Source organism: Lactuca virosa, chromosome 4 (genome assembly GCF_052849685.1).
Source record: "Lactuca virosa cultivar CGN04683 chromosome 4, Lactuca_virosa_CGN04683_v6, whole genome shotgun sequence".
NCBI lineage: Eukaryota > Viridiplantae > Streptophyta > Magnoliopsida > Asterales > Asteraceae > Lactuca > Lactuca virosa.
The window spans coordinates 164350131-164365486 of NC_136429.1; the positions used below are offsets into that span (position 1 = coordinate 164350131).

At 34.8% G+C, this 15356-nt stretch overlaps 2 protein-coding genes across 3 annotated transcripts; one reads left to right on the forward strand and one right to left on the reverse strand.

Moving 5' to 3' along the window:
* The first annotated feature begins 416 nt into the window (after positions 1–416).
* Positions 417–3777, forward strand: LOC145107674 (uncharacterized). Its single transcript, XM_079044617.1, has 7 exons — positions 417–561; positions 1244–1395; positions 1507–2359; positions 2464–2577; positions 2662–2754; positions 2845–3071; positions 3300–3777. Exons 2-7 carry the CDS (start codon positions 1261–1263, stop codon positions 3534–3536), a joined length of 1659 nt encoding a protein of 552 aa, XP_078900743.1. The 5' UTR covers positions 417–561; positions 1244–1260; the 3' UTR covers positions 3537–3777.
* A 350-nt stretch (positions 3778–4127) lies between these two features.
* Positions 4128–8405, reverse strand: LOC145107675 (Galactose oxidase/kelch repeat superfamily protein). 2 transcript variants are annotated; one of them, XM_079044618.1, is made up of 19 exons: positions 8148–8405; positions 7952–8038; positions 7795–7863; positions 7556–7688; positions 7389–7435; positions 7180–7266; positions 7039–7100; positions 6898–6940; positions 6714–6794; positions 6507–6623; positions 6313–6418; positions 6062–6137; positions 5899–5941; positions 5523–5825; positions 5277–5426; positions 4969–5112; positions 4782–4868; positions 4584–4652; positions 4128–4422 (listed from the first exon to the last, which is right to left on the reverse strand). In XM_079044618.1, exons 1-19 carry the CDS (start codon positions 8277–8279, stop codon positions 4315–4317), a joined length of 1944 nt encoding a protein of 647 aa, XP_078900744.1. In that variant the 5' UTR covers positions 8280–8405; the 3' UTR covers positions 4128–4314. The 2 variants fall into 2 exon arrangements, with proteins under 2 accessions (XP_078900744.1, XP_078900745.1); XM_079044619.1 differs by having other exon boundaries at positions 6062–6125; positions 8148–8404.
* Between the last annotated feature and the right edge of the window lie 6951 nt (positions 8406–15356).

Below are 15356 nucleotides of genomic sequence, written 5' to 3' on the forward strand. Positions count from 1 at the left end.
TCTATTATGGAATTTGTGTTCCAAATTAGGTACATTTCTAAAATAGGTAAACACATTGCTTGAAGTTGCCCTTGTACCTTTTTGTGTTTAAACTTTTATAAAAGAAAATAGGAACCACCTAAAATGTGAACTGAATAATAATATATCCTTATTCTTGAAATAGTGTTAAAATTTTTAATAGTAGCAGATAAATTGTGTTTATATCTATATTTTTACATTTTTTTAAACACAATGATATATCTAGATACTATGTTTTAAAAATACGTGCATTGTTTATATTTATAATGGTATTTTTTATAAATTAGGTTATATTTATATATTTACATTTAAAGTTTAAATTGTATTTACATTATTTATATATTAAATAAGTTTTAATTAATAAATATGGCAATCTATTGATTACTATTAACCCTCTCTGACACGATTTTGTACTTCAAAACGCCGTAGAAGACAGACGGACGTCTCCGGGAGTATTTACCAACTGAAGTGGGGAGCAGAATCGGAAGTGCTTTTGCTCATTGGTGAACGATTTAGCAGATTTTCAAAGGCCATTGTCGTAATGTAAGTGTTTTTCTTTTCTCTGCTTTCAGAATTATCGTAAGCATCACATGATTTTGGGGGTTCTTTTGATCTTCATTGCACTTAAAACGTACACGATTTCTATTTTGATTTCGTCTTTTACATGAAGAGTAGTTGTTCTGTTTTTATGCAAGTTTGTAGGGTTTAGGGTTTTGTGAATTGTTTGCCGTATATGTACACTCCCGTGGATAATTGATGTTTTCGGGAGCAAAGGGAAGTCAAAATTGGGTAGAAAATTTACTATTGTACAACTATTGACTTGCATTAGGAATCTGAAATAAAACTCTTCAATGAACTACCAGTTCTACAATAACACGCATTGACTACGAACTTTGTCTGCTTATAGTTCAATATCCCAGAAAATTAGTAATAATTTCCATATTATGTTAATGTGTTCAAACTTCAAAGAAAGGGGAGTAAGTACAAATTTGGATTCTATATGAAAGTTATAACATTCTTATGACTGTTTTCTATACAAAAATAACCATTGTAATGGATGACAAGAAGAAGTTTAACTAGAATCAGATGGAACCCCCAAAAAAGAGTTGGAAACTGGTATAAGCAAATGAAACCTGTATGTGATGATTGTTATGCATACACATTACCATTTGAAGTTTTCAAATTCTTGCTGATTGTTTTGTATTATTGTGATGATTTTTTGTAGATAACTCTACATATAAAATGGCTCCTAAGGGAGAGGCATGTGCTGAGTGCACTCAGAATTGTCACTTGATGCATAAAAAGGAGAAAAATCCATCACCTGTTGCCACTTCATTCGTCAAAGTCATGTTTGGTGATGAATATTCCAAAGTTTTGGTATTAACATTCTCTCATTGCACTACACAAAACAAAAATCTCTCCTTTTTATGGGATGAAGGGCGTTTTTGTAAACAAAATGTTACTGATTTATCATTCATTTACTTGCAGTTCCTGCCTCCAAAATTTGCTCATACTGTACAGAAAAAATCTGGTAGGTCAACTTGGCTTGAGGATTCAAATGGTGAGAAATGGAAAGTAAGATTCACAAAAATTGATGGATTATTGGCATTTGAAGAAGGTTGGAATACATTTTGTTTAGCTCATGGGTTAAAAGTTGGCGATTTATTGGTTTTTCATTACATTATGGAATCTCATTTTGTTGTTTCAATGTATGGAGAAAGTGGTTGCCCTGAAAATAGACACTTTGGATTCACTCCCCACCCAATGAAAGAAACTAGAAAAGAACATAAGTTGACCACAGTTGACCACCATATCCCATCAAATGCAATCACCAATGGAAATCATCATCTTGAAATTAAAGACTCTGTTGGAAGTCAACAAAAGGAGATAAGTATCAAGAAAAAAAGAACAGATGATATGATGTCACCAAAAACTGATGATCATTTGGTTGCATCATCTTCGCAATCTCAGCCGTCTGATTCAGATAAAGAAACAAGTCAAAGATCAAAACCATTGGTCAACACAAACCCTGATAACACTGTTTGTGAGACTCCTACAATTGTGAAAAATAACCACAGTGTTCCTGTAGAAGATTCAGAAGATGAACATTTAGGAGTAAACAGTTTACAGAAACATGATGTGTCAATCCTACAAACTAGCCCTAAAAAATCCTCCGGTGGCCGGAAAGATGATGTGGCAGGCGGAGGTGGTGGAGATGGAACTAAAGTAAAAGAATCTGGGAAGCTTCTGGAAACACTTTCAAAAAAGATGACAGAAAAGCCCAAGGAAAACACATTCAAGACTTCTATCAAGAAAAGATTGAGGAGCACCATGTTTCCAAGTAAGTTTTCTTATTTTTTTTAACCCATAATAACAATGTATGTGGATCTTTTGTTAGAAAACATGATATGGTTCTTGAACATTTGTTTTTCTATGTTTAAACAGTGACACCAACAAAGATTGTTAAAAAAGATTCTGTGTTGACAAGTCAAACCGATGTCTCTGGTTCAAAATCGCGCAATGACGATGGTGCCCCTGCTTTCTCTCCTAAACCGATAGGTATGATCATTAAATTTAGAAGCTCAATATTATGTTTTTTTTTAGTTATTTCAATGTATATATAATGATCTTTTAATAAAACAGTTTCACCACCAAAGATTATTAAAAAAGAGCCTATCTCAGCACGCGAACATGATTCAAGATTTCACAATGTTGGTGTTCCACATAAACCGATTGGTATATATAATGGTTAAATTTTAAATTTTTTATACTAGTTTTTTTTTTCTTATTAATCGTGTGATCATTTATTTGCTTAACATTGAACAGCTAAACCAATGGAAATGCCCAAGAGTCCTCCTACATTGAAACGTGACTCAACGGGTGTGATGAAAACAAGTTCTAGTGGCAAGACAGATTTTAATAACTCTCATAAGGAAGAAAGCAATAATATTTTACAAAAAGTCAAACCCGAGCCTGTTGACTATGAGGACACACCCTGGACCGGTCCCACCAACACTTCATTTTCTGCGGTCATGAGTAGTTACCAATATCTTGTACGTATCTTTTTTGAAACAGTCAAAGGTTTGAGTCTTAGCAGTTGCAGTGTGAGAATTTAAATCCCAATGTGGATTGCGCACCCATCTAGTGGGCCCCACTGTGTACATGATTTACATTTTCCATTAATCTTTTGGGGGGAGAGCAGTGTGGGCCTGTTCAGGGGTTGCTGGAAGAATAATTTTTTTTCTTTGTAGAGACATAGTGATGATTATAAATGTCCGCAGGAGATACCGAAATGGGTGAAGTTGAAGTCGAAGGTGATTCTTTTGAGAAATAAGGCGGATCTTTGGCCGGTTTTGTATCAAAATAAAGTGGGTTTGAAGGCTTTAACACAAAGTTGGGAAGCATTTGCAAGGCAAAGAGGGATTCAGATTGGGGATAACTGTGAATTTGTGCTTGAAAGCGAAGCAAATAGTAATTTCACTTGTAGCGTGTTTACAGTACATTTTACTAGCAAATGACGTGGCAGTGGGGCCCATTTGACGTTGATATTTTGCTTTGCACTCTGTAAATTTTAGTAACATGTGTGTGTTTTGGACTTTTGGTTGATGGTCGGATTGTGGGGCTAGGTTTTTTTTTTTTTTTTTTGGTTTATGTGGCAGTGTTTGTTGATGAATAAGTCATGTCGATAAATGTTGGCAATGGATTAGTCAAGTGTAATTTCTTAGTATGATATCAATCCAAGTTTATGGTTCGACTTTATCTGTTTAATGACTGATCTTTACAATTACGTATTGATAATGTAATCACAACATTCTAGTAATTTATCTTAACGAAAACCTAACTTCATTGAACATTTTCAAAAGCTTTTTTAATGATTAATATTTGTTAGATGAAATGTTTTCATAGTTTGTAGACTTTAGCCCAACGTTACTTTATGTCAACATTCAAATAAGCAAAACCTTCACAAAGGTGTGGTACTAAAAGCTTGGTTTCTTTGTGTGATTGCGCTAAGAAATGTTATAATATTCTTTATATTTTTCTAGTATTCGATGAGTCATTTTTAGCAAGATTACTTTGTATATTTTATCATGATTACTTTATATATTACATTTACCAAAGCGAAAGACAAAATTTTGTAAAATGAAAATCACATCACATACAATATAATTTTTTGATCAAGTCTAACTACAAATCTGGAGAAAATTTCAAAAAATATATGAGCAAATTTATAAAAAGTTAAAACGTACATAAACACTACTAAAATACAAACACACTCAAAAAAATTTGAACATTGGTCTATTTTGAACCCAGGTGTTTGTTTTTCTTGGTGCCCTTTTTCCTTGAAACACTAGTTTCAGGACCTTCAGCCTCTTCAGCTTTCTGCTCTGCCTCCAAGACTGCCAGCTGTACATGAAAAAAAAATTTGATCAGACATTTTGTGTCTTATTTTTATTTTTTTTACCACATTACCATAGACAATTGTACAGGCTGCTTTTACAGACACTTAAATACATGACAGGATATTGTAAGTGTTAGAGCTTATTAATACAAAGTGAAATGGATACCTCATCAAGAATTGGCTTAAGCTCCTTGAACCGAGTTTCAGCAAGATCAAAACCATCCTTCCGGAGTTCCTGCAATCAATAAAAACAAGTCAAAGAAGATTTACTCAACAGTAAAAAAAAAAAAAAAAAAAAAAAAGTATAATGCTTTAATTAATCACTATTCACTACAGGTAAATAGATAAAAAGGTGAAAGTAAACCTTTCCAGTGTGAGCAGTATGTTCATATGCTGCCATTTGCCAGTAACTGTTTGTTCGCTTATAGAAGTCCTTCAGAGCTTCCCCGGGCTTTTTAACACAAAGAATAAGAATTTATAATTCAGCAATCGCTTAGAATCAATGTTTATTTTTTTTTTTTTTTAAAATTGTTTCTGCAATTAAAAATTACCATTGGAGTTCTCTGTGAGTCAGATAGGCCAAGACTAGCTCTAATTTGATCAATTCTTGCTCTTTTTTCCTTCCTTCGTAGTTTCTTCCCTTCACCTTTTATTATTGCAACAGCATCTCCCATTACATCATCACCATTCGAACCCTTCAAACATTAAAAAATAAAAAATTAATGTCATTTTTGTCCCAAAGTCAAAAAGTGGGACAAAAAATTGCAAATTTTGTCGGTCTCTGTCTGTCATGTCAAACACAGTACAACTTGGTATGTTCTGTCTTGCATACATAATTATCTAACAAGAAAAAAATTACCTCCACATCATCATCCTCGTCATCATCATCAGTGTCATCACTATCACCTTTATCCTCATCATCATCTTCACTATCTTCATCATCATCGTCATCATCTTCATCATCATCATCATCATCCTCTGATGCTTCAACCCATTCAGACTCAGATGCCTACACAAAATAACAAGAAAAAACAACAAATGTTTTTTTTTTAAACATCAAGGTAAATGAGAACATTTATTATAAAAAGTTAGAATGTTAACAAACCGGAATAAGGCACTTCCATTCATCAAGTTTGCTAAGATTAAGAGCATATAAATCATCAAGTGTGATTTCTTGATCTCTTATTTCCATCATGCCTCCATAAACATACAATGTATCTCTTCCAACTACCATGCTGGAATTTATACGCCCACAAGGCTTCACTACTTCTTCAATAATAGATTTTGTAGCCACATCATCAACCCTAATGTTTCTCTCCATATTTAATGAAATATCCTCAATGTTACTTTCCATATTACCAGCTTCATCACAATCCATTTCATCATCTTCATCTTTTTTCTTTTTCATCTGCAAAAACATTTCAAATTACCATTTTTATCGGTATACAATAATTTTTATAAAAAGTAACTACCAAAAATACCTTATCTTTTGTTGATTTCTCCTTTCTCAACTCCAATGGATACCTAAAAGTTTATTTATTCTTAAAATAGTTACCTAAAAATGTATAAAGTATCTATACAGAAAAATGAATCAAAAAGGGTTGAATAAAAATTGAAAATCTTCTTATGATTTTAAGGAATTACCAACGATTAATGTCCAATTGGAAGCCATAAAGTTCATTCAAGAACAAGCTCATTAACACATCACCTGCATATACAACTGAAGTCATTATAAAATTAGAAATCATATTAACCACACATGTTTTACACACTTCTTAATGATAAAAATTAATAGTTTAAGTTCTAAAGGCAATCATATCTACTTCAGAGAAATTTAATAGATTCCAAAGAGTTTTTTTTTTTTTTTTTAAAAAGAGAGAAAAAAGAAAATCAACCTTCAGCTTCCATGTCAACAACTCCACCAAATAACACAGCCCGCTTTTTATGTACACACATAGAGAAACCAGCACGAGGTCCAGGTGGCATTCCACCTTTCTTTACCTAAAACCAGATAAAGTTTAAATAAAATACAAGTTATTCATTTTTAATTATAAAGAAACTGAAAGGAGTAAAAAAAAAAGCATAATACCTTGTTCCACACCCAAGTCTTAGGGTCAAGCAACCACATATCCGAATGAACAATCCCTTTTTCTGAGCTGTTTTTATCAGAAGATACCTCTTTTGAGTACCCACCATATAAATAAATCTACAATTTTAACAACATTTTTTTATTGGTAAATCAATTAAAGATTCACTCACTTAAAACAAGAAAATAAAATATCTACTTTTAACTCACATCATCTTGATAAACAAATAGTTGGAAGCCACTTCGAGCACTTGGCCACAAGCATCCAGGTGTAGGTTTTATTTCTTGCCACTACAAAATAACACAATATATCTATATTAATTACAAAACTTAATTCGCCAAAAAAAAAAACTATCAGCCATTTTAAGTTGTTTCACTTTCTTCACCACTTCACCTTAAAAGTATCAAGATCAAAGACGTGCAAATCATTGAAGTATCTGCATGATGAAACAAAGTAACAAATAACAGAATCAAATCTCATATCTTTTAAGCTTTAAACTCCATTATATCTGATAATAAAGAAACAAATAACAACCTGACTTCTCTGAGAGTATCATAGAAGCCACCAAAAACAACGAGCTTGTGCTTATACAAAACCTGCAAATGAGGTCTAGGGTTTACATGGAAACCCTAAAAGATGGATGACATGAGCAAAATCAGAAAGATGTGAACATACCATTCGATGACCAGAACGTGGACTAGGGCAACCTTTATAATTTAATTGTTCCCATTGATTTGTTTTCAAATCCAACATCCAAAAGTCCTGAAATCATACAACAATGCAACATTTCATACATAAGAAAGAAGTCACTTATTAAAAAAATTGTCTTTTTTCATGCCCTTGATGGAAAAACAAGTTAACTTCAAATCCCACAAGTACTCTACCTTGTAGTGATGGAAACGTTCTTGATTAGGAGATGTAAATTCACCACCTAGTTACAAACAAAACAAGAATTTTGTTAGTTTACAGGTGTGTAATACACTATTTTAATAAAGAGTGAGTGGTTTAGTCTTTAACTATGTGATTTATCAAAATTCTACTAATTAAGTACCAAAAACATATAGATAATTCTTCCATGTAACAGCCTGGTGAGCACTGCGAGGAGGGGGGCTGTTAGGGCTAGAAACTAGCTTCCAATCCCCTTTATCAACATCATATCGATAAAGATCACCATAAACGTATGTCTGTGTAGCAAATCAACCATTTTCAAAGTAAGTTCAAGCATAATGTCAGGGAGAAGGTCACTTGAATTCATCTATAAGACATAATATGATAACAGTAAATACAAACCTTGGTGCCATTGTAGAATTCACCACCATATAATATCATTTCAGTCTCTTTCAATGGATTGATGTTGAGCTACACAATCAATAACCCTAATCAATAAGTTAATTCTAAATTCGTAGCACAGACTTAATAATCCAAATGGAAAAAAAGAGCGGTATACCGAACAATTTGACCGGGGAGATGGACGAGGAGCATTTTCTTCGACATGAACTTCTTTTTTCTTAGCTTCTTCCTTCTGTATGCTTAACTAAAAACTCAAAAACACATTCATGGTAACTACAATGATACAATACTCAAGTGAAGTATGAAACAGAACAGCGCTGCGTATGTGTTATAATTTCGATTAAAAGGAGTACCAAAATTGCATCAATGTCGTCTTCCGGGGAGACTTTCTTAGACTCTCTACGAGCTTTCTTCACCTCTGCTTTGGCCGTTTTTCTCTCCGTTTTCTCCTTTCCCTTTCCCGGCTTCTTCGTTTTCTTCCCCATTTTTCTTGATTCTCTCTCTCGCTCGTCTTTCTATCCGCAGCTGCTGCCGCCGGTAAACCGTTTCAGCTGCTACGACTGTTCTATGCGCAGTTCAACACATAACAGAGTGTCCAACCAATGTACGAGGGTTTTCTTGTGCATATGTTGAGAATTGTTGGCGCTTTTTCCCCTAGACTTTGAAGCATTGGCGGATCAGTCCATCAACTATGTTTTGTCTTGCAATGAAGTCTCTTGTTATTAGGCTAACCGGCATGGAGGGGCAAGACACGTGTGATTTCCTATTTGGCACACTAACTCATTAGTGAACACCGTCCCAAAGGCTAGTGGTTTGGTTGTTGAGTGGTATCGGAGACGGACGAAGACCAGAGATTTGATTAGCTAACCTTTTTTTACGTTTCTTTTTTTAAAGTTAGAATTTAAAAAAAAAGAACTTTATTTTTATTGGTTACATGAATAAAGGAGAATGTTTGTGGAGTGGTGACCATTTCCAAGGGCTAGGGGTTTAGTAGGGAAGAGGTAATGGAAATGGCGTAGCTCATATGTGACAACACTTTTCTAATGGGTTGGTGGTGACCATACCCCTTAGCCTTAGGTTGGAGGGTGTGGAAGAGCTCTGGCTGAGATCCACCTCATCTTGCCACCAAAAATATCATGCATCAAACATGGTATATGGTCGTTGTTATGAAGAAAGAGATAGAGAGAGAGAGAGAGATAAAGAGAATGAGAAATAGTGGGAGAAAAAGAGAGAGGGGGAGCACATCAATAGGTTGTTTTTTCTTATCATGTTCTTCAAACCGTGCACGAGGCATAGTGTTCACTATGACAAAATATGACACATAGGCTCGACTTCATTTTTACCACATCACACACCTTGTATTCTTAGGCTATGTTTGTTACACGGGACATGACTAACTGAAACTTTATTGAATTAAACAAACCGGACAGATTTATGGCATTATGTTTGATGTGGTGGCTATATATGACAAACTAGTTGAAAATATAGTTGTTAGTTGAAAAGTAGTTTGTATCTAAAAATTTGATTTGATATTTGAAAAACTAGTTGCTATCTTATAAAATTAGCCGAGAAAAATAATGATATTTGATATAAATTAACTGATAAGCTATCAGTCAAATATAAAATAATATAAAAGAATATTTAGAATAATGTTCAATATCATACAAAAGGATGATGTAAAAGTCGAATACTATAACTTATCATACATACTTATAAAGCTAGCATTTTTTCTTGAATCTCATGCATTTGAAACCCCCTTTTTTAACTTCCTCAAACCACATTCATTTGAAACCCCCTTTTTTAACTAATGCAACTCAAAAGTTTTCTTAATTATGATTTAACACTCAAAAGTTTTATAACTTATATTATGTTTAATTAGCATTTAGTGAAAAGTTTACTATAAAAATGTCAATCTTTTGTGTCTTTTGTGTTATATAAAATCTTACATGTAAGAAAGATTTGAAGATATTGTGATTCAAAAGTTTTCATATAGTTGAAGCATTCACGATCCAAATATGATGATTTGAAGAAATGGGTTATGTCGCATCGATGGTAATTGTAATATGATTTTTTCTTTCAACAAAAACAAATGAAACTTTTCTATTCTTTATTTATATTCAGTTTCTCATTTAATCTTTATATGTGATTTGTGTGTATTACTCAATCTTGAATGTGACTCTCCAAACATCAATGTTTTGCTTGGAATATCTTTCTGATTCTTCTTTTTCAAGAAAAATATTTTGATTGCGGGTTAGTGAAAAATTGTCATAAGTTTCTATGGTTGAATGGTGTTAAATGAAGAAAGAAGATTCATAAAATGGATATAGGTTTTTTTGTTTGAGCAAAGTTGACGAATGTTAGTTTTTTCTTTTGATTTAAATATATGTTTATGTAACATCTTTATTTATATATTCAACCACCCAATGCTCTTATTTATTTGATTGTAGTTTTTCTATTTTGATTATGTTTATTTTCTATTATTTTTTTGTTGGGTTATCATACACAACATATTTAAAAGACAATATTTAAAAGATAACATAATTTTGAACATTTGATATGTAATTATGATAGACTTATCATGATATGTTCTTCATATGAAAGTAATTTATCCATATTACTACAACAAGAATTACATATGACATTTACGAAAATATATATATCATATGTGATTTGTTTAACATGTATATGCACCTATGTATGTTGTAAATTTATAATTAAATATCTTTATGTTTAATAATTGAAGGGATTAAAATGATGCATCAAAACCAATTATTTAGACGAATATAATAATAATAATAATAATAATAATAATAATAATAATAATAATAATAAATATACATTTTCAAGTACCGCATTCATTTGAAATTCACACTACAACTCAAGAGTTTTCTAATTTATGTATATTTATTAGTTACAACTCAAGAGTTTTTAACTTATGATTATTAATTAGTAATCATTAATAACTTTTTATTTTCCTTTCTTTTATAAGGATGTAAAGTTTTGCTCATTAAAAACATTAATGTATTTGAAGAGATTTGTGATTTAAATATGAAGAGTTAATATAAATGTTATAATAGATGTTTTAGTGTTTTTATGTTATTAAAAGTTATAGTGTTTATTTTTCATATTTTTTATTATTCGTTGTATATATATCTTTTTTAATACAAATGTTATAATAGATGTTTTTCTATTTTTATGTTACTAAAAGTTGCAGTTCATATTTTTGTTCATACGTTTTGTTACCCGTTATATTATCATTCATTTGATATATAATTTACACAATTTTAAACGGTTTATAAAATTATCAAATAATTGTATATATCACAATGACTTAAAAATTAAACTATAATGTTTAATAAAACTAATATGTTAACTATATGTTTGCTTAACTACTAACATTTTGTTTCAAAGCAGAAATATTAAATAATAATTTGGTAAAAGTTATTATTTTAACTATATAATTCTATTCTCGCGCAACGCGCGATGATTCGCCTAGTATAACATAAACATCTAGGTTAGGTGATCAAAATGTATTAGTTGCTTTGTTACCATCTTTGTTTACACCTTATATTATAATAAATAGAGTAATTACTGAAATCGTCTCTTTGTTTTGGTCAAATTACGTGTTTGTTCCCTAAAACTCTTTTGTTGTACTTTAACCATCCCTATGTGTATGGTTTGTTACATATTTTGTCCCTATCAGACATAAAAAGACTATACTGTCATTTTCCATTTTTTTCATTTTTTCATTTTATTAGAATTAATTATATATTAATTAATTAAATTGGTTCCATGTAACCCTCATCACCATCACCAATATCTCTAACCCTAACATGTAACGGCTCAAAAATCACAACAAATTTAAACTTTAAAAAACAACCCTAAGTCATAAAATGTTTACAAAATCATTGTTTCCAAATTGTTTATCAACATCAGAGTATCCCAAAATCATAAGTCATAAACCAGAGGATGTGTACAGTCACGCCTTCGCCTTCCCACGATCATCAGAAGTACCTGAAACAATAAACTAAAAACCGTAAGCCAAAGCTTAGTGAGTTCCCCCAAAGTACCACCACATACAACATATCAAACAACAGCATGACTGGACCGCCTCGTAGGGCCTACAGCCTATCCGGACCACTCGTCGGGCCTTCGGCCTGACTGGACCGCCTCGCAGGGCCTACAGTCTATCCGGGGCCCCCTGGGTATCTTGGCCTTCATCACAAAGCAGGATAGCCTCAACCCAACAAACCATAACATGTCGAAATACACATAATAGACAAACATATAACCAGGCATCAGGCAAACAGGCAGATTTACAGATCATTACCGCATGTTAACATCTTATATACCAGGATACCGGTCTAACAGATCTCTACAGCATAACAATATACTATCATCTAATAGGATATACAATCCATTGGGTCGGCCTTGGTGCCTTCGACCCGTAAATACAGTGAGGAAGACTCACCTCACAGTCTGACGAAGAAACCCGATCAATACTCTGATCCTGAATACCGACTCCACCCAAGTCCTAAATATCCAAACATTTCCCATTAATAAAACAATCACAATTTCCTACATTACCCTTGGTCAAACTTGGTCAGAACTAACAAGTCAACTGAGTCAACCCAACCGAGTCGACACAGAACGCGTACGCGGGGCGTACTCTAGCTTGACTATGATCGAGGTGGTTGACCGAGTACGCTCGGCGTACACATAGGTCCGTACGACATACTCACAAAACTCCTCTTTTTACATAGCTTAATACTTCGACTTAATGCGTCCAAATGTAGATCCAATGCCAAAATATCACTAGGAGTCATAAAGTTTCCAACTTTATGACTTTGCATGCCCAAAAGTGCTTAACTCAACATCATAATGCATCAAGACCCTCTAAAGAATGCATGGAGCAATACCAACCAACAAGACCACATTTTTATGACTTAAGACACTTCCTAAGGTCTGAAAGGACGGCTTAATGGGTCAAGAACATGTCATGCTTAAGAATAACCATTTTTGGACAAAAAAGTGAATTAAAGGAGTGAAATGACTAGATCTAAAAGATAGAGTGATCAAGATGCAAACTTTTTACCTTCTCGAGCTTGCCAACAAGAAGGAAATCTCATATCCAAGGTGCACCCCAAACTCCAAGCTCTTCCTACCACTCTCTTCTTCTTCAATAACACTTCTAAACACTCCAAAGGCTCAAAAAATGCACTCTTTCACTTAGGGTTTGATTGGGGTCGATTCTCACAGAGGGAGGCTGAATAAGAACGAGATGTGAGGCTATAATGAGGTTTAAATATGAACCGAACCCTAAAAATTAGGGTTTGCATGATCTGTTGGGTTTTAGTATACTACAACATCCTATGGTGCACATACAACCCTAAATGCCTTGGATCTATGTTTTCTCTAATTATACATGTAATAGTGTTTCCAAAGCATTAAGCTTATAAGTAGCATACAAATAACATATGTATAATAAGGCAAGTTTTAGACATACCTCTTGATGTTGTTGATGTTGCTAGAAAGACTTTGGCCTTTAAGAACTTAGTGCCCTAAGTGTTGCACCTCAAATGGAATCACAACTCATCTAGGACAAATGATGACATTTTGAGAGAGAATTCCATGCACCAAAAACTCCTCCAGGAACTCCAAGAGCTAGAAGTGACGGTTTTAGGTTATGGAGTTTATATTTATATGTAGGATTCCAAGAGTCATGAGTATAACCCAAATCCATACCCATGGGTTTTATGATCCATGGTTCATGTGGCTCAACTCTTTATGTATCCATACATAAACCTAGTCCAATATTGTAACACCCAGAATCAGAAAGACCAAGAAAAGAAAGGAAAGGCTCTAAGTCAAGAGTCAACTCGTCGAGTCCAGGGAGGAACTCGACGAGTCGGAGCGGGGTCCGGGGCATAGAGTAAGTGACCGACTCGGCGAGTCGGCTAGTGGACTCGGCAAGTCTGGTCTGGGCGAGAAAAACCCTAATCCCGGGGGTTGTGCCCTATTTAAAGAACATTACATCCCTTCCCCAGCCTCTTTACTCCCCTTTTGAAATCAAGAAACCCTAAAACGTGAGTGAGAGTCCTTGGAAGCAATTTGGAGCTTAGATAAGTGGTTTTGTGAAGAGATCTTGAAGATCAAGACGCTTGGATCAAGGGGGTTTGCAGAGATTTGGATTAATCTTCAGTGGGAGGTCATCTTGGAGGTAATAAGCTGCTACCTTCACCCTTTTTGCATCTAGATCTATTCTTGAATGAGATTGGGGCTATTTTGGGCAAGATTGAGGTCTATTTCGGGTTTGGGGCTTAGATCTGAGGTTGCTACCTCAGATCTAGACTTGTGATGGTCCAGGAGGTCTTAAAGTTCATGCCAATAAGTTGTTGGTGAAGCCCCTTTGTGTTAAACCCTAGCCCTAGAGTGTTTTGGGCCTTTAGCTCCTTGGTTTCACGTAAAGTTTGCAACTTTACGTGGGGGATAGACTGTAGAAGAGTGGATCTATGGATTGGAGCCCCTGCATGGCCCGAAAAGCCACTGTATGGTTTGAGAACTGGAGAGACTCGGCGAGTCACATGGGTGTACGCGACGAGTTGTATGAATATGTGCATGGGCTCGGCGAGTTGGAAGAACAACTCGGCGAGTCTGTTGAAGATTTCCTAGGACTCGGCGAGTCTGTCCTTGGACTCGATGAGTCAGGTCGCAGAACCCAACCTCTTCTGGTTAAGACGCAGATCAGTGAGTTGAGTGGTGACTCAGTGAGTTGGACAGGATGAGACTCAGAGATCGTTGAACTCGACGAGTCCTGGGGCGACTCGGCGAGTTGGGTCGTATTTTGAGAGCTTCTGAATTTAAGGACTCGGCGAGTCTTCGGGTTGACTCGGCGAGTCGAGTCAACTGGAAGGTTGACTTTGACCAGGACTTTGACTTTAACCAGAGTTGACTTAGTTTGACTTCTAGAGTTGAGTTTGGAACTAAGTGTTTTATTGATATTAGTAGCTCGGGGAGCTAGTGGAGCAGCGGTTCAGAAAGTGGTCGGACAGCAGCCAGTGGGTTATCAGCAAAGTTCAGCAGTGCGAGGTGAGTCTCCTCACTGTTTGTATGGGTCTACGGCCACAATGCCGACCCATTTAGTTTATGTATGGTAGGAAGTCCCGGGGGTTAGCCCTAGGCATTATGCATGAAAGACCAGAAGGAGGCTCCTGGCACACAGTATGTTATTATGTATGGTAGGAAGTCCCGGGGGTTAGCCCTAGGCATTATGCATGAAAGACCAGGAGGAGGCTCCTGGCACACAGTATGTTATTATGTATGATAGGAAGACCCGGGGGTTAGCCCTAGGCAATATGTATGAAAGACCAGGAGGTGGCTTCTGGCGCACTGTATGTTATTGTGTATGAAAGACCAGGGGGTGGCTCCTGGCACACTATATGCGGAGTGGCCTAGTAGAGTAGTATGTATAGTTGTCTTTGTGATACTTGCATGAAAGACCAGGGGGTGGCCCTTGGCACCTGTCTGTAAGACCCAGGGAATGGCCCTAGGCTTGACCAGGA

Excerpts from the sequence above, each read along its gene's own strand:
- LOC145107674 (XM_079044617.1), top strand. The coding sequence starts at position 1,261 with ATGGCTCCTAAGGGAGAGGCATGTGCTGAGTGCACTCAGAATTGTCAC. Across the intron at positions 2,578-2,661 it reads TTTCTCTCCTAAACCGATAG|TTTCACCACCAAAGATTATT; the intron begins GTATGATCATTA and ends TTAATAAAACAG. Across the intron at positions 2,755-2,844 it reads TGTTCCACATAAACCGATTG|CTAAACCAATGGAAATGCCC; the intron begins GTATATATAATG and ends AACATTGAACAG.
- LOC145107675 (XM_079044618.1), bottom strand. The coding sequence starts at position 8,279 with ATGGGGAAGAAAACGAAGAAGCCGGGAAAGGGAAAGGAGAAAACGGAG. Across the intron at positions 7,436-7,555 it reads GAATTATCTATATGTTTTTG|GTGGTGAATTTACATCTCCT; the intron begins GTACTTAATTAG and ends GTTTGTAACTAG. Across the intron at positions 6,941-7,038 it reads GATACTCTCAGAGAAGTCAG|ATACTTCAATGATTTGCACG; the intron begins GTTGTTATTTGT and ends TTCATCATGCAG.